General features: G+C 46.2%; 1 protein-coding gene across 1 annotated transcript; it reads left to right on the forward strand.

Annotated features, from left to right (window-relative positions):
* Window positions 1–473: 473 nt before the first annotated feature.
* AP2M1 (adaptor related protein complex 2 subunit mu 1) lies at window positions 474–27485 on the forward strand. The gene is made up of 11 exons (XM_071437912.1): window positions 474–627; window positions 11020–11132; window positions 16459–16724; window positions 18118–18200; window positions 21578–21713; window positions 21810–21951; window positions 24241–24360; window positions 24852–24987; window positions 25700–25797; window positions 25941–26052; window positions 26367–27485. Exons 2-11 carry the CDS (start codon window positions 11059–11061, stop codon window positions 26499–26501), a joined length of 1302 nt encoding a protein of 433 aa, XP_071294013.1. The 5' UTR covers window positions 474–627; window positions 11020–11058; the 3' UTR covers window positions 26502–27485.
* The last annotated feature ends 302 nt before the right edge of the window (window positions 27486–27787 follow it).

The following is a 27787-nucleotide window of genomic DNA, read 5'->3' on the forward strand; positions in this document are numbered from 1 at the left end:
CTCCTGCCTTTTGCTCTAAGGCGAGATCCCAGCAGGAAGAGGGCACCCTGTGTCAGTGTGCCAGCTGTCTTTTCCCGGGATGCCGAGGGCGGCTGCGGGCAGAGCAGGGTCTGGGCGGGGTCTCGGGGTTCCCTGGGTGGGTCCCCGTTTCCAGCAGCAGCACTGCGGGGAGAGCCAGGGGCCGGTCCGACCGCGGGCGCTGGGCCTTGGAGCAGCAGTGCGGGGCGGGGGAGCGGGGATGCCTGGGCCCGGGGCCAGCGGGAGCTAGCGGCCATCTGGAGGGGTGCGGCGAGCTAGGACTCCGCAGGGCGAGCGCGGCCTCCTGCCCGGCCCCAACCCCGGCCCAGCCGCTCGCTGAGCGCGGCTGCCGTGCTGTCCCCGCCCAGCCAGAGACTACAACTCCCAGTGCGCCCTGCGCGGAAATGTAATTCCCACCCCCACCGGGCGGCCCCCCCACCCCGCGGAGGCGCATGCGCAGTAGCGGGGCGCGGGCGGGGCGCGCGCGCGCGGCGTCTCTGCAGTGCGCGGGGGGGCGCGGGGCGAGGGGGGGCGGCGCCGCCATCTTGGGCGCGGGGCGGCGAGCAGCGGCGGCGGCGGTGCTGGTGGTGGTGGTGGCTGCAGCAGCAGGTGAGGCGCTCCGCTCCCCGCCTGGCTGCGCGGCCCCCGTCCCTCCTCCGGGCGGCTTCCTGCGCTTGGGCTCGCTCTGCGGCCGCGCCCGGGCGGTGGCCGAGCTGCTGCGGGTGACGGCTCCCTGGCCGCTGGTTGGGGGTTGGGGTCTGCAGGCCCAGGGGCGGGGAGGCGGCTGCAGGGTGCGGTGTCCCCCGGCTGCCCTTGGCAGGGACGCGAGAGTGCCCCCGGGGCCGGGAGAAGCGGGGCCGCCGGCAGGGCTTTTCCTCAGCTTCCTCTGAAGGGGTGCCGGCCGACCCCATCATTCGTTCGCACTTCGCTTGTGGCTCAGGGGGTTATTAACAGCTGTTAATTAGCTCTCTGGCTGGAATACCTGTGTGGCAGCCCTGCGGTGCTGCACCGGGGAGGGTGGGGACAGGGTCGGGCTGTGTGTGGCACAGGAAGGCCGGCACCGATGCGTCAGGTCAGCCTGAGCAAAGGTTTTTTTCAGTCGGATCGGGCTGGAACTTCACTGAAAATTATTTGTCCGTACTGCTGATTCAAACGTGAATTAGCTGGGTCATGGCTTGCACTCTGCTTCCTCCCCGGAAAACCTGCTGAGGCAGAGCGCAGCGCTGCTGATGCCCAACTGCTTATTCTGAGGCTTAAAGCAGGCTCCTCTCCAGCGGCTGTTCTGGATGCATTTCCACATCCATTCTTCCCAGGACTAGGTTTTTGGATTCAGTAAAACTGCAGGAAGCACAGCCTGTTTTTATCAGCCAGTGTAGTTGACTTCTCTCCCCACTGGGAAATGACTTGCTTTTCATCTAGTGTCCTCTCCATAAGCTGTGTGAGTGCCGGATCTGTTTTCTGCTTGCTTTAGTATGACAAAGCTGCTATCAAGTTTTAGCCTCAGGCTGCCAAAATCTGAGCCTGGAACTTGCCCAGATAGGTGAGTCTGGACGGCTTCTGTGGCTTGGAAGTCTCGGTCTTGCAGGCTTCTAACTGTACATGGGCTCATGGTGGTGTTTGGTTGGGCAGCATTTACTTGAATGCTGTCAGAGCTGTAGCTACTGTTCTTTCCCATAGTAAAAGCTCTGTGTGTCCCTGTGAGTTTTGCTTGGAGGGACAATCTCAAATCTGAAGAGATGCTGCCAAACTGTCTACTTCCATATTTTTCCTGTCAGAAGGGAGGCATCACTCCTCTTCTGTAGAAAATGCCATGTTACTGACATCTAGTGACAAAGATACCTGGTGTTCTTTGGGATGCAGAGTGGCCATGTTCCAGGGAGAGCATTGGGGTGTCTTTGAACGGTATCACGGCCAGCTGCTTCCTCCTCCCAAAAGAGCCCAGTGCTGGCTTTTGGAGAATTGACTCTTGAGGCTGTGAAAGGTTACATCTTGAGTTCTTGGGGACTGGGACTGGACATGCATTCTTGTTTGATACAATCTCTTTTTTTTTTTTTTTTTTTTTTTTTTTTTTTTTTTTTTTTTTTTTTTTGTGGAACAGCAGCAGTCACCAAACAAAACATGCTTTATAAAGAAACTTCCTGTAACCCTAGTTAAACTTTTCTTGCCTCATCCTTGCATCAAAAAAGGTAAAGTCGTGACTGTCTTTTGCAGCTCAATGTCTTGCACTGGTTTTCTAAGCTTATTCTACTGAAGACCATTAGAGTATTTAAAGGCTGTTCCTGGGGCCAACTGGAGGATGGCCTGTGGTGCCAAAAAATAATTGGTTTGTGAGGCAGAGTCTGCTTCTCTCCTTCAGTGAGTGACCTACTGAGTCAAAAGTTACTGGCCAGTCATGTATTATTTTGATCTTGGCAGGAGGTCGGCAGCTCAGCTAAAAGCTTGCAGGCAGAGGCACAGAACGTGAAATGCAGTTATCTGCTCTCCAGTAGGAGTAGTGAGAGAAAAGCTGACACATCAGGGCACCTAGACCATTAGTGGTCTGCAGAATACAAGCTCTTACTCAAACTCCACTCTGTGCCTCGAACCTCTTCTGTTAGAAGATGCATAGGAAGCTAATCACTGTTCAGGCTTCTAGCTCAAGAGTGAAAAGCAAATAGTTCAAACTGACTTTAGAAATGCTTTGGTAGAATGGGTAGAAGTAGAAAAAGGCATTGGGGCTGTTCACATCAGGTTGGGCTCAAAATATTCCTGAGAGATGTGCTAAATGTGATGTTTTACTGGAGTAAGGGAGCTTCTTGTGTTTCCCTGTGCCAGTATTTATCTCTTGTGACTCCTCAGAGTGGCTGCGTGCAGGATGGCACACAGAAGGGGGCTGTAGGTGGAGAGCCTGGTAAGAGAACGTGCTTCTCTTCCTGCCCACTGGTTATGGGGATTTATGGGATTGTGTTTAAAATAGGAACAGTTTCTCTGAAACTGATGGGTTTATCTCAGGAGCTCTTTAGCTCAGGGTATGCCCCTTAAGTAAATTATGCAGCCTGTCTTCCCCAGGATGAAGTGATTGCAGCTACTCTTGTTTGAAACCAAGTGCAGGCCGTGGCCTCCTGGAAAGTGGCTAATGCAGCCAACTAAGCAAAGCTTAGGTGCTCAGATTAGCTGGTGGGGTAATGGCATTGTTTTGAGCCTTAAGTGTTGGGTTGATAATGGCTAGTGCTAGCTAAATGGATGGGTTTTCTCAACAACTTTAGTTTGCCAGAGCAGCCTGACTGATCCCTCTCATGCTTCAAGTGCTGTCACTTGTCCAAGATCATACTGATTTCTGGAATGCAGAAATGGCTGCAGTTGGTGATTTGCCTTCAATACCTCTTCTGATTTCTTCCTGGATGAAAACTCAGCAGCTAATGTACCTTGAACTGCTTAGTTAGATAAGCTCATTAATGCACAGAAGTCTTACTTACTGTTAAGTCAGACCCCAAACTGTCTTTTAATAGACTACTAAAGGGGTTGGTTGTTTTACACCAGCTTATCAACTGACTTGTGATTGCTGTTTCCTGGATGTGCTCTGTAGATTACAGAAATCAGCATTCCTGTTTGCATTCAGGGCTGAGTGATGTCTGTGCTGTAGGAAACTTTCAGTCCCTTAAGGGGAGTGACAAAGTCCAAGTAGCTGGGTCTTGGGCTCACTACTGATCAACTTGTCTTTATTTGTACTCTGTACTGGATGAAGCTCATGCCTTTTCTCACAGTGGGGTTGTGGCCAAAAGGGCTCTCTCTGCAGCTTAGCAGCAGTCCTGACATCTCCTCATCCAGCCTTGGTCAATGGCTGGTTGAAGGCTTTATTTTCCCCACCTGTAGTGTCAGACTCTTTCCTGGACAGGTAAAATCTTATCTCTATGGTAAGAGTATCACCCACACAGCTGGCTTGGGAAAATACAGCTGATCCCAAAGTTGCCTCCTAAAATGAGTAGACAGGTGTGCTCACTGGGGATGCTGCTGGTGCTCATCAAATCCAGGCACAGCTGGGGTGACAATGTGAAACTGTAGTTATGTTGTTACAGGCAGCCTAAGAACTGCTGCAGTCACATTGCTCCTGAGTAGTTATTCTTGAGCTGCTGTGTCACCACTGCACCTCTGAAGAGAGGACACAGAGGATTTGCTGAGTGGATGCCATGGGAGCAAACAGGTCTGGCTCGAGAGTTCCTCAGCTTTGGCCTGCACTGAGCATAGACAAGCTGGCATGGAAGGATACAAAGAGCTGTATTTGTACTTTCCTTAGGCAGAAATACCAATATATACCAAAAAGTTATGGTGACTCTGGTACAATTAGGCTGTAGGTGCATTACATTGCTAGTGACACATTTCTTTCAGACAGTTCCTAATTCTTTTGGAGCTGGAAGAAGTACTTCTTGCCTTGCATGTGAAACTGGAATTACTGCAGTCATGTTCCTTTTACCACTGAAGAAAACTGACTAAAAATTCACTGTTTTTCCTAAGCAACAAATTTGAGCAGATCAGCTTGTTTGTTTGTTTTTACTTGTGCGAACAGCTACAAAAGGCAGAGAACAGTTTCAAGGTTTACAATGTAGGTTGAAGTTACCACTGTCTGCTAGTGCAGGTAATGGTTAATGGTCTGTGTGGTGTCATGTGAAAGACCTCAGGTTGTGGGACAAAGGTATTGGAGAAAATCACCCATTTGAATATCTGTGTATCTGGGATTTAGGCTACAATTCAGCTTAGTCTTTCATAGCTAATGAACAAATGACTGATACTGCTGGTGTGATACTTTGGCTTCTCAAAGAGACCATGGAAGGATGCACTGAACAGAAACTACAGCATTGGTACTGTGTGCTGTGGTGGTTCTGAAAGAGTTGCTGCAGAGGGAATGAACTGTGCTGGTTAGTTGATTCCTTACGTGTGCCTTGTTTAGTCTAAGAAAGCTCCATGCTGCATGTTGTTCATTTTTCTGCAGCTATTATAAGTCAGAATTGATGAAGAGGAAGGCTGGGCTCTGACATGCTGCAGGAGGGAGCTGCTGTATCTCCACTTGATAAATGCAGGTTTAGTGCCTCATCTCACTAGGTAGCTCCCAGTCCAGCCACTTGTTGCATCCCACAATATGTGAAGCTGACAGTCCAGCAACAGGGTCCTGCTGCCTGAGCTTATGCTCCTGACTTCACCCATGCATTCCAAGTGGGTGGCACACTGAAAGGATGAAGTCTGACTTTTGGAGAGCCACCTGTTTTTAGATCAGACCTAATAAACAGAGCATTTTCCATCTATGATGGAATCAGTGGACAAAGGCAGTTTTTTCAGATACTGTGCCTAATTATGTCTTTATCTTTCTCTGCACTCTTTTAGTTATGGTTTGCAGCTTAGCTGCTGCAGACTGACTTTGGAGGCTTCCAGCATCCCCTGGTTGTTTGAGAGAGGGGTGCTTGTTGCACATCCCCTGGCCAGTGGGAGCACTGAGGCATGATTTGAGGAAGTATGTGTGATTCTTAGGAAAGTGTATGTTACCATGTCAGTCATTGTAGGCCCAGCTAATCCTGCTGCTTTTCTCTTATGTAACTACTGAAATGCATTAAAATCTTTATCCCAGCCTTTGTTTTTATACATGTAGTTTGTTGTTTTGTTTTTGGTTTTTTTTGCAATTGGTGGTGTCTTAATGCCGTAACTTTGCCATAATTGCTCTAAGGGTATATTTTAATGCTCTCATCTTCACTTGAGTAAAAGGGCATTCTGAAAAACCATTTCCTTGTAATCTTAACTCCTGGTGGGTTTATAAGCATGTATAGAAGTGGTCTGTCTGTGATGTTCTTTACTCTCCTTCTCTGTTTATGGGTTGAAATGGAAGCAAATAGGAAAGTGAGCACTTGGCAGGAGGGTAGGAAGCCTACTGGCCTTAGGTATTTGTAGGAGCTGCATTCAGATGTTACATCTACCCTAGTAGCTGCTTGAAGCATGCAGAGCGTCTTGGGAGAGGGCTGTTGTTCCTAAATTAAGGTGATTAGTCACCAGCTGGTGTGAATTCAGCATACGTGTGGATTATCCCTGTACCTTAACTAGAATAAATCCATCCACACTGTAAGTAGAAAACAGGGCTGTAGCTACCAGTGTGGAGCAGGTTGCCATATGTTCAAGCTAGTGAAACAGAAGGAGTGAAGCTGCAAAGCTCTGAAAATGCAGCTGTTGGATCATTAACCCAAAGGTTTCAGCTGGAGTCATCTTGGATTCCAGGCACTTTGTGGTAAACAGTTGAAGAAATGGTGGGCTTTGCTCTTAAGCTGTGTCTGCCAGTGAGATATTAGGCTGAGGAAACTCAGAAGCAGTGTAGAGCAAGCTCCCTAGGAAAGGCTGGCTGGAGAGGAGCAGAATGAGTCATTGAAAGCTGATTGAGCAATGCTTTCTGAGTCATGTTGCTCATGCACAGGGAGCAGATGAACCCATCTCCTGTGCTGGAGTTTTTATTCTGAGGCCTTCTGATTCCAGCAGCCATGAGTCACACTGAATGTCAGTCTCAAATTAATTTCAACCCTGTTCCCTGCAGTTCTTAACCACTGCAAGTACAAGGATCTTCCACAGCTGATCTGTAAAGAAAACTGTTAATTATTTTTAAATATGTGGACGATTGTGCTATGTCTGAACTGTACCACTAAAGTCCTCATTCTAGTTCGAATGTAACCTTGAAATACTTGAAAGGAGTATCAAACTTGAAACTTGAAACACAAACTGTGAAACTTGAAACACAAAGGAGGATCAAAACAAAGCAGGCTTATTTTCACTGCAGCCACTTCAAGGAGAGGCATTGTCATCTTGAAGAGCCATTCTTCTTGCTGAGCTTTAAGCAACTTTCTTTTGCATTCTGCCCTTTGTATAGCTTTCTGCTCTGTTCATAGATCTCTGGGCTACTTACTCCACCTCTTGAGTTTCCAGCTGTGTGGACATGCTTCCATTAGCTGATGGAAGTAATTCTGTGTGGAGAGGCAGTGTAGTCATTCTGATCTTGTGTCTTGGAGGGATGTAATGCAAGCTGTGAACAAAAGACTGGAATGTTGACCATGTTTCCTCAACTCCCATCATGGGCAAGCTTGGTGAAGGCTGACAGCAGCCCTGCACCAAACTGAACTTGCTGGAGGTTGTGTTGATGCCGTTGTGCTGCCTGTGCTTGTGGTGCCTGGAACTCTTCAAGATGCTGAACTGCAGAAGTTGAGCAGACCAAGGGAGATCTGATTATAATTGTGTTAAATACCTTGCATAGTTGAGACCTCCTTGTTCTCTGATGCCATTAGAGAGGAGTGCAGCTGGAGGTTTGTACTGCTTGTGTCCTTCAGCTACTGCAAAGAACTGATTGGTGGCTGGTACATTTGGGTAGGTCATCTAAAACCCTTTCCCTATAGTCACCGTTTTTAGCCCATGTGACTTTGTTGGTACCTGGAAACACTTTACCAATTGTCTGACACAAATCATTAGATAAATGGTACTTAAATGTGAATTCAGATTTTATTTTTAGAGCTGTAGAATTGCGGGTTCTTTTAGACTTGAGATGAATCCTAACTCATGTGGAGGCGTTCTGCTGCTACATGGGAAATAATGCTCATGCATGTCTCAGTATAGTTGGCTGCTCTTTTAAAACAAACTGTCAGAATGTCCTGATCCCGTGCCCTCATCCGTAGTAGTAGGGGAAAGTACAAGCTCAGGTGTTAACCAGGGCCTCACATAGCACAGAGCAGCCCCTTTCTGACTTTGAGCAAGTTCATTATTGAGTTGTTTTGCCAGTGTAGTACAGCAAGCACACATCAGCTGGTTGGTGGCAGATCTCTGCAGGCTTCTGTTTTGTACCATACAAGAATTTGCAATAAGAGCACTCCTGGTCAGCAGCTGCTGTGACGGGCAGTGGGATGTGTGTAGATATGAGGGTATTCAGAGTAGTAAGGGCAAAGAAGATCAAAGTAGACCAAAGAGGTGCAGATGGGACTACAGAATGGCACCCTAAATCCAAGATAAACAATTGTACAACAGTGCATATAGGAGGTGTGTGGATGAAGTAGCAAAGGTAATTCTGGCTTTACCTGTAGCTCTGAATATGAACCAATGCAGCTCTTAAATGTTAAAATGAAGGTGAAACCAGGAGCTAACTTTGCATGGGTGGTCTGAAGCTTGAACGCATCTCCTGGGATATTTTGTATAAGGAGGAAGCCTAGCATTTCATTGCGTTGATGAAGAATTTTTGAAGACTAAAAGCCTTTGAATCATAATCTATCTTCTTCATCAAACATGCTTTTACTAACATGTAAGATGAGGAAGCAGTTGACTCTACTGCCAGTGATACGATTAAAAATACTCATTTTTTTGCCTGTAATTTCAGCAAAGCTATTACAGAATATGTTCTAAACTAACATGAGAAAGCATGGCATCATTATTTCAGACATTTAAAGTTTGTAGATCTTCCTAAGAGAAGGCTTTTCATTTCCAATGCAAAGCTTCATCAGCAATCTTCTACATGTTTTATAGTAATGCAGTAAATACTCAAATCAAGGCTTTTTCAAAATTGATTTGCTTGTCATGCTGGCAGAGGGCTTTGTCTTGTTTATTCTGCATGTCTGATCCTGTTGCTTATCAAAGCAGACATTTCCTTTATACTAAAAATAGTGAAACAAATAACTTAAGCAGCATTAAAACCTAGAGGGAGATTATTTTTTTTTTTTTAAGACTAGGATGTGCTTTCTAGGATTCTTCTGGAAAGGGTTTGTAGGATTCTTATGATCCAGCTTTGACCAGTTGCATAAGCTTCCAGGAAGCTGCTCTATACAATGCAAGTCTTAAAAAGAATGTAAGAACTCTCCATCTTTGATTGCAGTAGTCTTTATCTGAATGTGGAAGCCAGCACTGTAGAATTCTGAAAACACATGCTTGTTTCTTATCTGGACTGATGAAAAAACTAGTAAATAGGAAAGAATTTTCTGCAGTGGCCAACAAGTTGCTTTCAGTGTCACAATGTTTCTCATTTTTTTCATTGTTTGACCAGCGTGAATGACCTTGCAAATGTTTCAGCTTCTGCCTGTCTTGTTGGGCAGCTGTGTTCCATTCTCCATGTTTTGGCTTTCAGCCCTGCACGTTACCTCCCTGTGGCCTTTTCATGCCTGTTAGGGCTGTGTGTGCTTTGTGTAAGTAGTTGTGAGTTTGTGGTACAGCCACTTCCTTTGGTCTGAGAAATTTGGGTTGTTTGGTTGACCAGTGGGGTTGTCTTCTGCTGTGGGGATGCTGACATTGCTGCCCCTACAGTTTGTAGCCTTGGTCACAAAACAGTGAGCAGCCACAAAAGGCTTTTCCCACTCTAACTACACGGGAATCTTGGAGCTGCCTATGTCTTAATAGATTTGGTTACAGAGACTTATAAGTAAATTAAATACTTGTATCCCATAGTTATAAAGTGTTATGGTTGGGAATAGAAGAAAAACATATTTGGAAAGCTGTTCTGTGCTAATTGGATCTCAGACATGAAAATATATTGGTGATAGTGCCACAAGAAGCCACTGAAAAGTGGCAGAAGGCAGCCCATTAGTAGCCAGAGATACTTGACCAGAATAAAAGCCAGAAAGCTTATTACTGAGCTTTGGGAAAACTGCTTGTTTCTATTTTGACTTAATTGACTTTTGGGCTCTTTTTTTTTCTATTAATAAGCAGAAGCACCTATCTGGAAGCTGAAGACCTGTAGCAGAGACATATGAATAGTGTTATTCTTTGAGGATTCACTAGATGTAGCTAAAAATGTTGGTGTAAAGGCTTAGGAAATTTAAAGTTTCTTTTTTGTCTTGCTGAAATTAAAAGTAGTGGCTGCATGGTAAACCTTGGTTTAGCACAGAACTAACATCTGCAGTACTTCCTTCAGATGGGCAGTTACTGTAGTTTACTGGTTGTAATTTCTAGAGGATACATTACTTTTGATAATCCAGAAGTCCTTTAGTCCCTCTGATGTGTGCATTGTTTTTGTATTCTCTTTTTTCCCTGACATTTGAAGTGATCCAAGGCTGGGTCACTTCAACTTTGTCATTGCAGCGTTCCTGAGCAGACACATATCAGTTCACTGTCAGCATCTGTCTCTAGGTTGGCCTCTCCCTATCCTTTTCAGCCAGCCCATACTAGTGGGTGTAGGCTAACCCACCCAAAGAGCAGTGTGGAGATGGTTGTTATCTAATGCTCTGCAGTTCTGTGGGATCACCCCAAGGCCTGCCCTGTCAGGGTTGCAGTTCTCTTCTTGGGACTAAGCCAACCAAGCAGTTGCTGCTTGTGGGTGTTGTGACTTTGACCTAAGTGAAAAGGAGTACATAGTACTCCAGGAATGGGATCTGGTGAAGTAGCTGTATATTTTAAAAAGTCTTCTCTATCAATAATTTCTAATGTCTTTGGGGAGAGCTTTGTAGCTTTCTCCAAAGCAATCTTCCTTTGAAGAAAGAGAAAATTAGCAGTTTAGGGGGGTAACTTCTAAAGGACTATCTCCCTGTTCAAATGGGTCATGATGTGACCACTCCAGTAGCTTGTAGCCAAATGGCTCTCAGTTTGAAGTGTGACTTGATACGGCTGCTAGGGATTATCAAAGGCTCCTACTCTAATGTGTAAAAACTATGTAAAAGTGGTAATAAATGGAGATGTACTTGCTGCTAGGAACCCCCTGTCATGTGGTGATAGGCTTGGTGACATGTCAGACATTTGTGTGAACTGCATGTAAAAAGACTTAGGAATTGTGTCTGATTTGTATCTCAGTCTTCAGGGAGCCAGACACTTTATAGTAGAAGTAAGGGGTCTTTTATTTTCTCGTAGTTCCAGGCCTGTGTTTTTTCTCACATTCAAGAGGTATGTTTTGGATACTTGTCCTTGAGGCTTAATCTGTCCATGCTGATTTTTGAGAAGTAAGACAACTTCTATTTCGGTGCCAACTTTAGGCTTTAGTCCTGGCTACAAATTGTTTCTGTACAGCCTACTTAAATATGCTCTTTTCTGCTTCAGGTATTAAGCAACATGGGAAGTGAAGACTAAAGTTCCATCATGATCGGAGGCTTGTTCATCTATAATCACAAAGGAGAGGTTTTAATCTCTCGCGTCTACCGGGATGACATCGGGTAAGTGCTTCTCTTGCATCCCCGGTTTTTGCATTTTTGTCTCATTTTGGTGCAGTAAACAACCCAGAGCTGCTTTGTTCTGCATTAGCTGTGCATGCATGTGAGACTGCAACTCAACTTGCTGCTCTAGGCTTAGCTTAGAATGAAGAAGTTTAAGCCCTGGTCACCTACAGTGAAGGGTGGCCTGCAGCCAAACCTGGGACTTTATTTTGGATGGTGGGGATCTGGCCATTATTCCAAATGCTTCAGCAGCATGGACTGCCACTGTGGGAGCCTACCTCACTGTAATTGCTAAAACTTTACAGGAGCAGTAATGTGAGAACTGTCTGCCACACACTATAGCCAGGGTTCTGGATTAGTTTCAGGCGCTGATGTCTAACATCAAGTACAGGCAGGAGACTGTGGTCTTGGAAAGCTTTATCTACAAGCAGTCTCATGGCTGTACTGCTACAGCTGGCTTTCTGTCCCCCAGCTTTGTATAGCAGCCTAGTGTGAAAAGCTTACATTCATTGGGTAACTAAAGTTGTGGGAAGCCTTGAAAACCTTCAGTAGATTGTAGGTGTCTTGTTGCACTTCCCCAAAGTGTTATGATGCTCACTAAGACTGGATCTGTGCAACCCTTAGACTGCTAGTTTGCAGAATGCATCTTACTAAAAATACAATGCCTTGTAGGCAGTGGATAGTGCTGTAGGGAACCGTAAGTGATGGTGCTGCTTGGGCTGAAAACCTTAAATTCAAGGGGTTAGCGCACAACAGTACTTTTTCTAGTGGGTTTTCATAGTGTCAGGCATTAGGTGGAGGTTAGTGATTAAGTTGGCAGAGTTAAGACAGAGCTAACAGAGGCAGAGCTGTGGTAGGTGCTAATTCAGAGTTCAGTGCGAGAGAGCCTTCAGGCCAATTTAGGAAAAAGTACCAGATCTCCACAATGACTAGTGGTAGGATGTGCTGCGAAATAACTTGTTGCCATAAATGACAAAAAACAGTCAAGCCAATCTGCCTTCAGATTGCTCTGGTCTGAAGAGTATGTCCCTTCTGGTTATGGATTGTCTAGTGGAGGTTAAAAGTTGAGGTAGAACTAGTAGCTAGTCAAGGCTTGTACTGTTTCATTGAGGGAGTAGTCAACACAGTGTCTGTAATGAGGCTTCACCTAATGAGCTTTTAAGTCTCTTGGCTTGTTCTAGGTCAGCTAAGGTGAAGTAGCTGTTCTAAGGTTGACTGAGTTATTCCAGGACTTCCATACATAGCTGAGCCAAGGAAGCAGTGTATTTCTCAAGCAGAAAGCCAGTGGCTGTGATGCTTTGCCTCTTTTCTACTGTACAAACTCTTATCAGTCTTCAATACCTGTTAGCTGAAGCTCTTCAGAGCAGCTCATATGACAGGACTGACTTTGTAAAGCTGGTATCACAGTGGCTGAGCCAAACCAGTCTGGATTATAGGTAACTTTGGTGTATATTTCAGGTGAGGGCTAGGGACACTTTCGCTGCAGTTTCTGGCAAAAATATTTTGTTGTTTGCAAACTTGAAACACGTACAAGATGGTTCTCAAACTGATGTTTATTCAAGAAGGCCTCTTGATTTAAATGTCATTATGGCTGTGGAGATGCAAACTAGGGAGCAAAGTAGGTATTTTTAATATGATCTTCTACTGCTTTTTATCTTGGCTCGTTTCTCTTACAGACTGAGTGTCTTATGTTCAGTACGTGATAAAGTACTTCCTGCTGGCTGGCCAGACAAAGTTAGAAAATGGGATTTCCTGCCTGATCCTATCTTAACTTTTTCATTTGGCAGAGTGCCAAAATATTCCAGTGTTTTCTCTAGTACTTGAGGTGTTCCTTTCAGTGAAATCATCCGTTCAATTCTTGTGAAAGTGTCAGTCTTGTGACTTAGGTGGAGCTGGTGTTGGCTGTTGACAGAAGTTGCTCCCAAGGTGCTGGATTTTTTCTCAAACAGGCCTACAGTTTGGAATTTTTTTTTAAACATGTAGCCTTACACAAAAAGTTTTTATGAAATGGCTATGTCTCATCTTGTGTAATCATGAAACTGAGAGTCTTTCCATTTCCTAGTCTGGACATTAGCATTAATGCCAGATCTATTTAAACTTTTTAATATCCTAACCCTTAGTGGGAAGTAAGGAGAGGAATAGCTATGATGCTGTAGCTTGTACTCAGCTTTATAGGAATTCTGTCTCTAACCACACGGCTGAGTGATAAACTTCTCGCATACCATACGGTTCTTAGATCATAAGCAGTAGTTCTGAAGTGCTGAGGGCTGAACCCACCCTGCTTGTTGGGAGGTAGTTGAATAGGAAAAGAGCATAACTGCTCCCTGTCTTCATGAGTGATTGACCCATAGGACTCCTTAGTCTTGGCCATTGCCATTGGCATTCTGAAGCCTCAGTTTCTGAGCTGGGAGATAAAGGTCATCTGTGGTTATGAGAACACCTCCCTTTGCAGTTTAAGGGCCTGAAGAAGCACATAGCTCAGATATAATGACCAAAGTGACAAACAACGAGGATATCCTTCTTATGATTTTGTTAAAGGCAGAAGTACCACAAAACTTGAACTTTCTTTGCTTGCAACTTAGAATGGCTTTGGTGCATGTAGCGCGTCTGTCCATACAGCAGCTAGCTGCATGTATAAGCAGCCTTATTAAAAAAAAAAAAAAAGGCAAAACACCATGCATATAATTCAGGACACCATGGAGAGTTCTGCTGTGATTTTCGAGTGCCTTGTTCTTCAGTGACTTAGTCGTTGGGGAACCTACCTGCATTTAAGAATGCAGCTGTGTAATAAAACTTCAGCTATTTGAAACTGAGCAGCTTACATGACAAACTGCATGCACTTTAAATCTAATAGATATTTGGTTTCTGAGCTTCTAATACATCACGTCAGCTTCGTGGCTCTTGATCCTTAAGGAAAAAGTGCAAGCTGGATAGAGCAGTGTCTGTATCTGCAGGATGTGCCCTATCTCTCCAGATGTGCTCCAGCTCTATCAAACTTGCTGTATTTCCTGTTGGCTGGACCAAACCAGAAAGCATCGACCCAAACACCTTCAAATGAGAAGTACTGTCACAGAAATTCCCACCCAGACTTGTAGCCCTGTCCTGAGGCAGACTGGGAAGAAGATACTTGATACCCTGCGGTCCCCAGGTGATGCCTCTGATTGAGGCTTTGGGGTTTTTCCACACCAAGGCCTGCTACCTATATTAGCAGAGCAGACTGGGTATCACTGTTGTGATACAGGTGCAGTTCACCTGGACTAAATGCCCAGTTATCCCTAAAGTTCAGCCAAACACAAATCTGTCCATGCTGACAGCCTGACCATGGCATGTCAGTGTTGTACCCTGTGTGAGGGCTTCATTGCTGCTGTAGCTTGTTACTGTCCATCCAATACTACCTTGGCCTTCTGTGCCAAGGAGCAGGGGGAGGGGGTGCTGTTTGGTCTCTTCTTATCTCTTTGGATTCATTGTGCCTTGTGTGTGTGTTTCTAACCCTTTCTCTTGTTGCTGTCACTCCTCCTTTCTCCGCTGGCGCCATTTCTGTCCATCCCATCTCATTGGCTGCTGTAGCAATAGGTAAGAGACGCGTGGTAGGCCACAACTGGCACTGCACAGTGGGCACCTGGTGTGCTAGCAAAGCCTCCCTGACCTGAGGCTTCTCCTCTAGTGTGCACCAGTCTGCTGACTGGTTCTGGTGCTACTTTTAGTGGGTTAGAACTTGAGGCTGGGAGGGCTAATGCTCCAGAACAAGCTGAACTTTCCTTGCAAGGCTTACTGGAGGGGAGGATTTGGGTTTTAGATATTATTTTATAGTAGATTAAATTACTTTCTTATGGAAAAACTAAAGTAGAAATGAAATATTAATTTAACTCCAGCTTGCAAACTTTCTGGAGCAATAACACCTGAGAAGTATTCAAAAACCAGAATTTTGCTTATGGGGGGGTGTGTTTACTGATGAAACTTCTACATATGTCCCCAGACCTTCAAGGAGCAAACACCTGCTGTGGTAGCATATGTTCCTTGGAATATCCTTTGTTTTCTAACTTGGAACTGTGTGTTGGATTGTTGACAACCCTCAGTGCCTACAAGCATTTGTATGCCTGTATCCTTGCTTGCAAGGATGATTTTACTGTCTGCTCTCAAACGTGTTTCTGCATAATCAGTACCATGGCCTTGATGCTGCAGTCAAACCCCCTGCTCTACAGAGTGTCTGAGAGAATGAGTAATAAAGCACGACTGAATGAGTCTTGGCTTTTTGTGTAGACTGTTGCTTTAAGTTTTGGTCTTGTCATATAAAGCACCTGGGCTTCCTTCCTGTATTCTCAGGATTGGTGGACTTAATTTGGGAAGTTTATTCTGACTTGTAGTTACAGGATAAGGAGACCATTGTGCAAGAGCTGGCATCCAGAATGTCACTTGGACTCCTTGTGTAACAAGGAGGGCTTTTTCCCCTGTTGCTAGTGTATAGACAGTTTGGATCAAAGAGGGCAGCACCTATGGGCAGCTTGCACAGCAGTTTTTCAGCACTGGGGCAGAACTCTTGACTGTAAATGGTCCTGGACCATGCAGTACTGCTGACATGTTTCACTGTGGGGACTCTGAGTCTGGATGCAAGACACCTGTTCTGAAACAGAGCAGTCTTGAGGTGACATGTAACTGGAAATCAAATGGTGATTCTAATCCTCCTGCTGCTTTGAGCCTGACATCCAAAGTGTGTAGGGTATGGAGGTGAGCTGGATCTGAGAACTAAAGCTCCCTTCTGGAGTGTGCCTGGGCACTGACATCTCTTGGGTGGCCTGGGCAAATTTTGCTGGTTTTCCCTTGGTTGTATGTCTGGGAGCAACTGCCATTGACATGTATCTTGGGAGATTACAGCTTGCTTTGGGGCAAGAGTGTGAAGGCCTGCCATACAGAACAGACAATAATTAGGTGTTTGGTCAAAACTGGACTCTCTGAGCCATATGTTGCTAATGTGTTTGTTTCCAGCTATGACAATCAATTGGGAGTGCTGTCAAAATTAATTGAAGGGAAGGTTTCTTTGCCATTTTACTCCAGATAGAGGGTTGCTTCTCCTTCTGACTACAGTTACACTGTAGTCCAAACCTCCCTAGAGACCAGTAGCTCTCTCTCTCCTTGAACTTGTGCAGAATTTAGTGTCTAACTCTGCTCAGAGCCTTCACTTGCCGTCTTGGAGAGATCCCCAGGCATCCTCCCTAGGTGAGCTTGGTGTGTGTAGTTCAGTGTGTGACTGTAGTGGCAGAAGCAGAGCTGTGCAGCCAGCTGGTGTCACGTTTGCTGTGCTGACTTGTCTTTGGTGGTGCTTTCGCAGGCGCAATGCCGTGGACGCCTTCCGCGTCAATGTCATCCACGCGCGGCAGCAGGTGCGCTCGCCCGTCACCAACATCGCCCGCACCAGTTTCTTCCATGTCAAGCGCTCCAACATCTGGCTGGCTGCTGTCACCAAGCAGAATGTCAATGCTGCCATGGTATTTGAGTTTCTTTACAAGATGTGCGACGTGATGACTGCCTACTTCGGGAAGATCAGTGAGGAGAACATAAAGAACAACTTTGTGCTGATCTATGAGCTGCTGGATGGTGAGATGTTTCCCTTATATACTGTGCCCTGTTGCACTTGGTCATTCCGAAATCCTTAGCTTAGTATGATGTAGTAATAATCCTTGAAGTATTTTTAACATGTGTGGCAGAGTTCAAAATTACTTGTTCGGCTTTCTAATGCCACCTGTACTGCAAATGTGAGTGTCCAAGTCCGTAGCCTTGTGCAGATTCCCTTCCCTGAAATGGTGGCAGCTGTGCACTTGTACGACTGAGACAATTGGTACTGGAGCTCAGCTTCTGAAGGGATCCTGTGTAGATGTCAGGCTTTCCTTACCCCAAGGTATATCAAGAGGACTGTCAGTAGCGCCTCTAAGGTCAGCTGGTGCCCAGGTGGCTCTAGCAGTGTATGGAAGCAGCCACCCCAGGCTTAAGTTGATTGTCCCTAGTAAGTTGCCTTTTGGGCTCAATTCTGAACAGAAAGACATCAATAAAACACAATGTGCTCTCTCCCAGCCCTACCTCCCCCACTGATACAGCTCCAAATTTCACCACAGATTAATAATAGTGTCCCTTCAGCTGCTTGTGATATCAGCCTGCTTGTGGAGGTTGCCCTTGAGCTGCCCCTGTTTCACATATCATGAGGACTTTGTGTTAGTTATGTTTCAATTTGTTTTCCAGACAATGCACCATACGTGTGTGTCCTGGGATTCTTAGCCTAGGATCACAGTGACTGATGTTCTCCCTGGTTCCCTCAGGGCACACCAAGAGACTGCCTGTTCTCTGCTTTGGTCAGTCACTGCTGCCTCCTTGCAGGCACAGTGAGATCAAACCTGCCAGTGTGATGTTGCTCAGAACCATGTTAGTGGTCTTCTTTCCCCTCTAAATCTCTTGTGGATTGTTCCCTTTCTCTTTGAGGGAAGTAGGTGTGTACTGTTTCCTGTGTGTAAAAATCTGTTTCCCTCCTACACTCATCTTGCAGTGCCACAGCTCAGCTGTTGTTTTAGGTTTTGGTTTTATTACATCTTCATAAGAACAAAACTTGGGAAAAAAAAAGCTGCAAAGATAAAATTGCTGTGGTGTTTTAAAAACTCTCTATTGTCCTGGGTGTTTTTGGAAAAACTCCTCAGTGTACCCTGTGCAGATGGCTAGGTTAGTTGATATTTAGTCTTGAGGTCTAGTTTTGTTTAAAAACTGGCAAATTCATCACTTACACAGCTTTCCATCACCCCTCATCTCCAAAGTATTGCTCCAGGAGCTCAGTGTAGCAAGAAGGATTCTTTTCCCTTGGTAAGGCATGCTGCAGCAACTTACCCAGAAATTCAATGTGTAAGCAGTACCTGTGCACTGATGGCCTCTCTCCATATAGTAGCAGTTAACCTAGTTGATGTGTTTATTCCTTGTAGCTCTGACCTAACCTTTTACCCCTCTGTAGAAATCCTGGACTTTGGCTATCCTCAGAACTCTGAAACAGGGGCCCTGAAGACTTTCATCACTCAGCAAGGCATCAAGAGTCAGGTAATCAGAGGAATTTGGGGTACAGCACTGTTCTGCTGGTTAATTTTTGCTAAACCTGTTCAAGAGAGTATGGTCTTAATTACCATCTAACCCCTGTGGAAGGAAGGTGCCTGAATAGGTTGAGAACACCCTGGCAGGGGTGTATCTCAGTGGCACCTTGTTCTAGGTGTCCTTGCACTATGCTACCTCATGTTCCCTGGCACATGATAAGATGAAGGAGGAAGAGCCCAGAGCTAGGATAATGTCAGTACCTTGCATGTAAATATGGTTGCTGGCTTCAGGCTCTGCTCTGTGTCAGCTTCTGAGAGAATAAACAAATCTACCTGCTGAACCAGAAGTAGCTTTTTTGCATGTGAATCTCACTGAGCAAGTCTCCACCAGAGCTGTCAGGATTTCATGCCTGCCTTATAATGAAGTATTCTTCAGCTTTGTGAATCTTGCTGTGAAGTCAGGAAGCTCATGTTGCTCTGTCTCTGCCTGTAACATCCTTGCAGGTCAGCGTCAGTACAGCCTGAGCTTTCTTAGGTTGGAGATGAGAATCTCTGCTGTGCTTTTAGCATAGTGTTAACCCTTGCAACAAAGTTTACATAGAGTTAGAAGATAAAGGGTGTGTTGGGAAAAAGATGGTTAGTTGGACTGGTTTGGGGAATGTGTTTAAACTAGTTCTAATCCTACTCCAAGTACAGCCCTCAAAATAAGGCTTCCTGTCTCACGAGCTCATGCTTAACCTCTGAATTCAAAGGAAACTCATAGTCTGTTTCTCATGTCCCCAAGGAATCTTGTCCACCTTGTCCATCTGACACAGCTGTGCAAGTCAGTAATAAGGACTTAGCCTTAAAGTTAGTCCTCTCCCCTGCACAGCAGTGAGTCAGGAAAAAAAAGCTGGGAGTCCATAGTGAGTATCTGTAATCTGTGGCAGAGTAAAGCTTCAGCCTCAGCTACAAGCAGAAGCAAAGGGCAAACAAGAGCCTGCATGGTGACTGTTCTTGTTTAGGTTAGCAGAGGTCAGTCTCTGGAGGCTCTGTTTCAACTCAGTTCATCAGCACTGATTTTCTGAGAATTCCTTTTTAGACTTCTAATCTAGTAGCAAGACTAACTGCATTTCAAGAGGAGGTGAGAGAGAGAAGCTGCCCCTGAGCAACATATTTCCCGCTAGAACAGCAAACTGTTTTGCAACATGGCCAGATGTGAGTGCATCCGGTCTCAGTCCCCATCACGAGTCCTACTGTAAATCTTTGGCCTTCTGCAGTCTGACAGTTTGGGCAGTCAGCACTGAAGATAGCTGAATCAGCTCCTGTTCCTAGGAGAACTCAAAACTAACCACCTCCCACACTTCCTTCCCTTGCTCTTTTTTTTTGCTTTTGTTGGTTTTAACAAACTTCTGTGCTTGTTTGTGTGCAAACCACTGTCGCAGTGTCATGCTTAATTCAATAGCAGGTTTAGTCCTTTCCTTACAAAGAGGAGTATGGCTTTCAGTTCTTCTTCTGCTCAGTATTGGCATTTTGTGCAGCCCACTTCAAAAATCAGAATTAATCTATTGCAGGCACAGGATGGCAAGGACACCAGTTGAAACAGTACCTGCCATGTTTCCTGCTCTCTACTCTGGTACTTCTAGCCTTCAGCTCCTCATTGACTTAGAGCCAGTTCACACAGGTACCTAGGACCAAAATCTGGGTCTGAATCATCTGGCCTATCATCTGTGTTTCCTATCTTCATGTAGTTCCTGGTGATGCTTTCCTTGGGCTTGTGTCCTGAGGAATTTAAGGAGCAAAATCCATTCATGGCAGACTTCCCAAACTCAACTTTTTGACTTTGTTCTCAATGAAAGATTGGAAATGAAACTTCAAACCCAGGTGTCTTCAGTGCCTCCCTTAGGGAATGCTCATGCTGCTGGGTGGTCTCAACTTCAGCAGCTGCTTCCAGATCCATCTGGTCACTTTACAGAGTAAGTGTCAGGTCAGGGTACTGGTGCTGTTGCAGGAGATGAGAACGTCATCACATGATCAACGTCCCTTTGGAAGACAGAGCTCTGGGTATTAAATCTATATATTCTTCTAAAGCCTGAACAAAGCATTGAACAAGACAGTGCTTTTTTTGTGGGACAGACAAGAGAGGTACTTTGTGTACTGTATTGAGCACTTACCTAGGCAGTTCTCAGGGGAATATAAAACTCTGTCTCTTGGATGATGAGACAGTGCCTGTGCTTGCTCAGGAACTGACCCTGTCTGTGGCAAGGGCGTGTGTGAAGCTGAGATCATGTACTGCCACCTACTGTGGGCCTACTGCAGGGCTGCTGTAGGAGAACCCACTTGTGTTTTGGACCATTGTTGTGTGGAAGAGCAGAATTAACAAGGATACCACTTCATCCAGGACCCAAAGTGCCTGTTATTTCCCATAGTCAGGGCATCTGTGACATGGTAGACATCCAGGATTTGCATTAGGAACACCAGCATGAGTCTGTTCCTAAGAGAAACATTATTGGGAGTGGTATTTTGCCTGTCTCTCCCTCTGCTCCACCTTGTGTTTGGATTGTCAATAATGGGCCAAGTCTGAAAATTAATTTCACTGCTTGGAGTGCTGGGTTTCCTGCAGGGAGCTAAAGGTCAAAACCCCTCATCTTGTTTGTGCTAATTAGCTCCCTAATTAACAAAGAGCTGACCTGCTTTTTTCCTGTCCTCAGGTAGCCTTAAGCCTAATCTGCCTCTTTCTCCCTTCCTCCCTTCTCTTGCTATTGACCTGCTTGCCTGTTAACCCTGTCTACACTGCACTTGCTACTATACACCTACTTCTTGACTTTCTGCATGTGACTGGACCCCACCTCTAGCATCAGGTAGGAAATATCTCTGTGCCTCTCAGCACAGCCCTTGGTACTCTTTGAAGGCTTAGAGCCTGGGTGCTGTTAGATGCATTTTGGGTTTGTGTTGGTATGTAACTTTTATGACTGCAGTTATTAAGAAACAGGCCTTGGGGATTAGCTCTCCTGTGGCCCTGGGGTTTCATGTTGGATAAGGGTGTGAACTGCTGCATCAATCCATGTTAAGCTTCTCTGCTTAATATGGATTGATGTGACAGTCTGAGATATTATTTGAATGCCATTGGTGGAGCCCATGCCTCCCTGCACTAAGAGGTAGCCTAATGGACTTACTGGCAAAACAGAACAACATTCCCTGATGTTGCTATGGCCAATTCTTGGTTAGGCATAGAATTTGATGTTCTGAGGAGGGAATCACCAAATCATGTGAGGTATCACAGCACCCGTATCGAAGTGACAAAAACTTTTATGTGTAGTAAATGGCAAGTGTTTGCTCTTAGATTCAGAGCAAGGTTTCTTAGTCTTTGAATTTATTTATGTCTAAGATGTAATTTCTTCTCTTCAGACCAAGGAAGAGCAGTCCCAGATCACCAGCCAGGTGACTGGACAGATTGGATGGAGACGTGAGGGAATCAAATACCGTCGCAATGAACTCTTTCTTGATGTGCTGGAGAGTGTGAATCTCTTAATGTCCCCACAGGGTAAGTCGGTGGTGTTGAGCTGGCATCCTTCTCCTGCTCAGGGTTTGTGAGTGGTGACTCTTGTAAGTGTTCTGAACTGTGATCTTCTTTAACCAGGTCAGGTTTTGAGTGCCCATGTCTCTGGCAGAGTGGTGATGAAGAGTTATCTGAGTGGAATGCCAGAATGCAAGTTTGGCATGAATGACAAGATTGTCATTGAAAAACAGGGCAAAGGGACTGCGGATGAAACGGGGAAAAGGTAAGAGGTTTGGACCTGGTGACCACTTGCCACCAGGGACTCTTATGAAAGGGCAGCCCTTAATAGCTTTTCTGATCTGACAGACTAAAAGCTGGGATTTTTTCTTCCCTTCAGATGGTACTGCTAACTTTGGGTAGATCAGTTGTCATGCAAGCTACCATCCTGAGGGCCTCAATACAGAGGGCTTCTCTTCAGCTCTTTAAGTATTAAGATTCAAACATAATTTTAAGTGTAGAGTTCTTGCACCTGGAAACACTTCCCCAAGATGGATTTTCCTATAATCTGTAAATCTAGCAGTTTTGCTCAGTGCTCTTAATCATAAAAGCAGTAGCAGTGCTCCCAAGAAATAGTGAAAGAATCCCTCTGCCTGCTTTACCTGGACTGTTTCCATAAAGTAGAACAAAGACTGGGGAAGCCCCTCCTGCTGATTACAGGTGATCAGTGGTTGTGTGAGTAGGAGGCACATCCTTTCTGAGAGCCCAGCTATGCTCCCTCCCAGCTGCACCTCAGTCAGTACCCACATTGAAGCTGAAAACGGCTCTTAACCCCTTCTCCAGCTTTCCTGCTTGGGGTGAAGAGATAAAAGCAACAGGACTGCCACTTTCGTCTCACTAACCATTTGCAACTCATCTGTATTTCTCTTGGTTGTCTTTTTTTTTTTTTTTTTGCTGACCCCCAGTGAATTGGGAAGGTAGATAATCTGCTTCAGCTTTGTGTGCACTCTGCTCTCCCTCTGTCTCTTGCTTTGTGTGACTTGTGCATGTAACTTGGATCTCAGACACTTTCCATGATGGTTCCTGTAAATGGAGCTGAGCTGCTATTTGCCTGTTCTCTCAGAACCAAGCCAAGAGCTATCGCTTCACTGTCACCTTTAAGCCATCTTTCCTGTACCAGAATTGAGCTAGTAAAGTGGATGAGCCTGAGATGGCTGATGGGCCCAGTGAGGATTTACTCTAGTGAAAATATCAACTGCACAGGCCTTGAAGAGGCAGTACACTGTCCCAAAGCTCCTGTGCCAACTGCCTTTGCCAGTAAATATGGTAGTTTTTTGAGTTACAGAAGTAAGATGAACAGGGATTCTTGGTAGGTGGTTCAATGATTATCCAGTGGGCATCTCCAGCTTGGAGACATTACTCTCCAGAAGCATTAGTTATGAGGTGACCAAAAGGGACAGCTGCTATCAGTTGCTTTGTGGGATCTAGCTTGTGGCAAGGCCAACCCTGAGTAATGCTGCCTGAGGCCTGGAGCAATCCTAGGTAGAGGCTTTCTCAGCTGTTTTGCAAAGAAATAGAAATCAGTTGACTAAGATTGGTTGTCATCTGGGCAGCAGATTAGGAAATACTAACTCCTTTTGAAGCACAAACTAGACCACTGGTCGTTGTGTAACCAGACAGCCAGTCAGCCTGGGGTCAGTCTGCTTCCCCTTTGTGTAGGTAGTGGTGGTTCCTAGGAGAGCTAAACCTGCTGTAGTTCTCACACTATCTTGGCATATTGGCATGGTTGTCCTGTTGCTTCCAGCAACTGAGGCAGCCTAGATACCATAGTCATACACTGCTGCACCTTCTCTACACTGCTGCCTCTTCTGTTGCTCCTGCCTTCTGGTCTCTCTCAGTAGCTGAGGGGTTTTGGCTGGACTAGGACCTGTATTTTCAGGAATTAGTACCTGGCACAAGTTCAGTGCTGGCAGGTTAGGCTGGTGCACATACATGGACAGGTGGTAGCTCATCAGGAGAGATACAGACTTGTATGTCACAATGTCATGGTTTTGGTGATTTGGTTCAGAATCAAACCACCTGCTGGCAGTGTGGAAATGAACAGCTTTGAAGAGATTTCTGAACAGGAATACTCTGAACCTGGCATTTCCTGGCTGTGTGGCAGTGGGATAGCTTTGTGGACAGGAAAGTGTTTTCTCTCCTTTGAACTGTGCTGTGGGAAGACTTGGGCTGGCAGAGTTGTCTTTGCAGTACTGAGTGCTGCTGGCGGTCAGACCCAAGCATTGTTGTGCTGGCTATGACAGAAGGGTGCTCTTCTAAGCTCTCTCCTCTTTGGGGAGAGGAGGGAGAAAATTCTTTCAAACAAGCTTCCTGAAATATGATTTTTGTGGTGGTGAAACAAGGAAAGTCTGAGCCAAGAGGCTGCTGTCCCCTAATCTCTCCCTGCCTCCCCATTTCCTGGACACCTGCAATGGCAACATGCTCTGTAGAGTAGTTTCTGCCTGGACAGATTTTGACTGCACCAAGATACCAGAGCTGCAGCTTGTGCTTCTCTGACTGTGTTTTGTGTTTTCAGCGGCAAACAGTCAATTGCCATTGATGACTGCACTTTCCACCAGTGTGTGAGGCTCAGCAAGTTTGATTCTGAGAGGAGCATCAGCTTCATTCCACCAGATGGAGAATTTGAGCTCATGAGGTACTGTGGGTGAACAGGCTGGTGTTGGCATCTGCTTGCTGCTACAGTAGTGTTGCTGCTCCCAGGCAGACTTGAAGCCCTTGAACACTTAAGAAATACACACCACCCCCTTTTCAGAGTGGAATCTGTAGGGTATCCCACAAATCCATCTGTTACAAATGTGGAAGCCCAGCTGTGTTTAGTTTTCTTTGCCATAACCATGGTGTTGGATTGGGTTTTCTTGCTTTTGAGCTTCTCGTATCTGTTGTTTTTAGTGTTTAACACTGGTGTCCTTGAACAAAGCTGTTGGCAGGAATCAGATACAAAACTTGAGACACAAGAAACCATTGCTGCCCTACAGCAGCACGGATCTTAACTGCTATTTCCTTTCTGGCTGATGTTTCCAAGCTGTTTGGCATATTCAGAGGCTATCTCTTTAGGAGGGTGGTACAGTTTGAGGCATAAGGGAGTTAATTCCTCCTCAGAGTTCACTGTAACTTCCATCCCTGCAGATACCGAACCACAAAGGACATTATCCTTCCCTTCCGTGTGATCCCACTGGTGCGGGAGGTGGGCCGGACCAAGCTGGAAGTGAAGGTGGTGATCAAATCAAATTTCAAACCTTCCTTGCTGGCCCAGAAGATAGAGGTAAGAGTTAAAAAAAAACAACTGTGGTACCTTGTGCCTGGAAGTCATGCCTCTAGTTTATGTCCACTGCAGTAGAGTTCTCACAGATGAGTCTTCAAGCTTGAACAGGGCTAAAAAAGTGAACTGATTTATCTCTGAGATGTGTGGTGCTGCTGTTTTGTGGGAATGAGGTGCTGTAGAGTAGAGAGGTGGAAGCTGTTTTCATTTGCACAGCTTCCTTGGCAGGAGCTTCATTCCATCCCTGCAGCAATTGTTCCCTTAATTCCTCGGCCACTGTGAAAATTTCATGTTTTTCTGTCTGCATGATCTGATGGTATGTCAGATAGGCAGCAGGCTGTGAGCTGTGTAAGACAGGCTAGGGGTGGCTTTGCAGCTTAGTCCCCATCTGAGAAGGCTTACTGCTGCAAGGCTGGGCTGTCCAGAGCCTGCTGCAATGCCTGGCATCCTTCCTGAACTCATCTTCCCAACATTACCCAGGATTCCTGCAGCATGGCGATCTCTGCCCTGTTCCTTACTGACTTTGTGTATTATGGAACTGTGAATGTGTACTTCAAAGCAAGAAACTAGAGAGCTAGCCTAGGATGCCTTGTGATGGCTGATGTTCTCTGGGCCCTGAGCTGGGAGAGAGAAGGCCCAAGGGGTGCAGGACAGCCTGCCCAGAGTGCCCAGGCTGCAAACTCCTTGCCCCCGCTTACCAGACTGTGCCTTCCAGGTCCGGATCCCAACACCCCTCAATACCAGTGGAGTGCAAGTGATCTGCATGAAAGGGAAGGCGAAGTACAAGGCCAGTGAGAATGCCATTGTCTGGAAGTAAGTGAGCATGCTGGGGCTGGCATTTAGGGGCAGGCCTCTGGGAGGCAGGGTCTGTTCAGTGCTCCTGTCTGCCTGAGATTATGTAGTTGATGGGGAGCATAAATCCTGGCACCCTCTCACTTCTGAGCTTTCTCCAATAGGATAAAACGTATGGCTGGAATGAAGGAATCCCAGATCAGCGCGGAGATTGAGCTGCTGCCCACCAACGACAAGAAGAAGTGGGCTCGGCCTCCCATCTCCATGAACTTTGAGGTGAGTACCTGTCTGCCTTTCAGGATGCATCCAACCTTGGAGAAGCTTTGTCAGTCCCTCTGGGAGTTATGCAGGTTTGAGCATCCCCTGTGACAAGCTGCCAGGTGAGGTCAGCCAGATGGTAAAGCTAATGGAAGAAAATTGCCCTTAGAGCCACAGGAGTCTGGCACTGTGCATGCAGGGAGCAGGGAAGGGAACAGTGACTCTTGATGTCCGTTTCTAGATGCATTGCCCAGGGGTCGTCTGGCATTTGTGTACGGAGAGCATCTTACCCCCATTCCAATGCTCTCTGTTGCCTTTCCCTCTCTCAATAGGTCCCATTTGCACCCTCTGGGCTGAAGGTGCGCTACCTGAAAGTCTTTGAGCCAAAGCTGAACTACAGTGACCACGATGTGATAAAATGGGTGAGGTACATCGGCAGGAGTGGGATCTATGAGACCAGATGCTAGCCCCAGCAGGCTAGCAGGCTCCCTCTTCTCCAAGCCATGCTCTGCCTCTCCTCGGTCTTCAGCTACATTCAGAGATGTCTGCCTGGCCCCTCGACGCAGATTGAAAGACCCTGTGGCTCACCCCGGGAGTGGACTCGCCTGCCTGTGCTCAGTTACCACCCACGCTGCAGATGAAGTTCAGAACCCAGTCGTGTGCAGGGTGCAGTCAGCCTCCTGCTCCCCATCCCAGGGTGGGCAAGGGCTAGTCTAACTCCCATCTTCTCGTGATCTTTCTAGGGAACGTCCATCATTAAACTCCTCTTCTGTTGGTGTCTCACTACTTGCATCATATCCTAGTATTTTTGAAGTTCTTGTGCATATGTACTCGTAGAATAGACCTAAACATAGACTGGACAAATCTGAGTTGAAGTTACCCTGGCTTCTGTACTAGCTATTGCTGTTGTGGTAGATGTTGCTGGCCAGTCTGAGATGTCTGGGGTGGTGAGTTTGTTGGGCCCCCACCAAGGAAGATGGTGGGCTCACCAGATCTCACCACCACCTTATTTCTTGCAAAGTTGTCAGTATAGAGTCCTGCTGTGGGAAGGTTTGTGACCAAAAAGGATGACGAGGGTTTAGGCTCTTGCTGGTGTGTATGTGGGTGGCACAGCATTTCAGGTCCTTGGAGCATTTACCCCTACCCACTGCTGGCTTGAGCCAGTCTGTCCTTTCCAAACAAATTGGAGACATGGCCCCACTGTCCCAGGGAGTGTGGGCCAGCTGAGCTCTGTCAGGATGTGAACAGGGTCTGTTCTTGGGGAATCTCAAATGCAGTTGGCAGTAAGACCACCCTGACCCAGCCTGCCCTCTCCACACTTCTACCAAATGCTTCTGGGCTATAGGAATGCTGCTGCAACCCACAATCCTGCTTCCGGTAGTGTGGTCTCCATTTTGTACACTTTGTGATTTGTCCAGCTCTGAATCTAATAAAGTATGTAGAATGGAGAAGGCTGCCTGCGCTGCTCTTTGGGACTGGTGCTGCAAGAGCCTGGGCTGTGCCTTGGGCCTGTGCCACAATGTCTGGGGGCTTGCCTGTGCTGCTTCCCCAGCCCTGGGCTGCTTGGGGGCTGGTAGGTGAAAAGAACAAGTGATGCTTTTGTTTCCAGCTGTGCCAGTGCTGCAGCTCCCTGGAGAAAGGAGGATGCTCTGGGCTTTCCTTGGGACTGCAGCTGGGATGAACTGAACTTAGTGGAGTGTGTCCCAGACCCCTGTAAATCAAGCCAGGCTTAAGAGAATCTTGGTCATCTTTC

Source organism: Agelaius tricolor, unplaced genomic scaffold (assembly GCF_023055355.1).
Source record: "Agelaius tricolor isolate 1412-34295 unplaced genomic scaffold, bAgeTri1.0.p SCAF_12, whole genome shotgun sequence".
NCBI lineage: Eukaryota > Metazoa > Chordata > Aves > Passeriformes > Icteridae > Agelaius > Agelaius tricolor.

Excerpts from the sequence above, each read along its gene's own strand:
- AP2M1 (XM_071437912.1), top strand. The coding sequence starts at position 11,059 with ATGATCGGAGGCTTGTTCATCTATAATCACAAAGGAGAGGTTTTAATC. Across the intron at positions 11,133-16,458 it reads GTCTACCGGGATGACATCGG|GCGCAATGCCGTGGACGCCT; the intron begins GTAAGTGCTTCT and ends GTGCTTTCGCAG. Across the intron at positions 26,053-26,366 it reads CCATCTCCATGAACTTTGAG|GTCCCATTTGCACCCTCTGG; the intron begins GTGAGTACCTGT and ends CTCTCTCAATAG.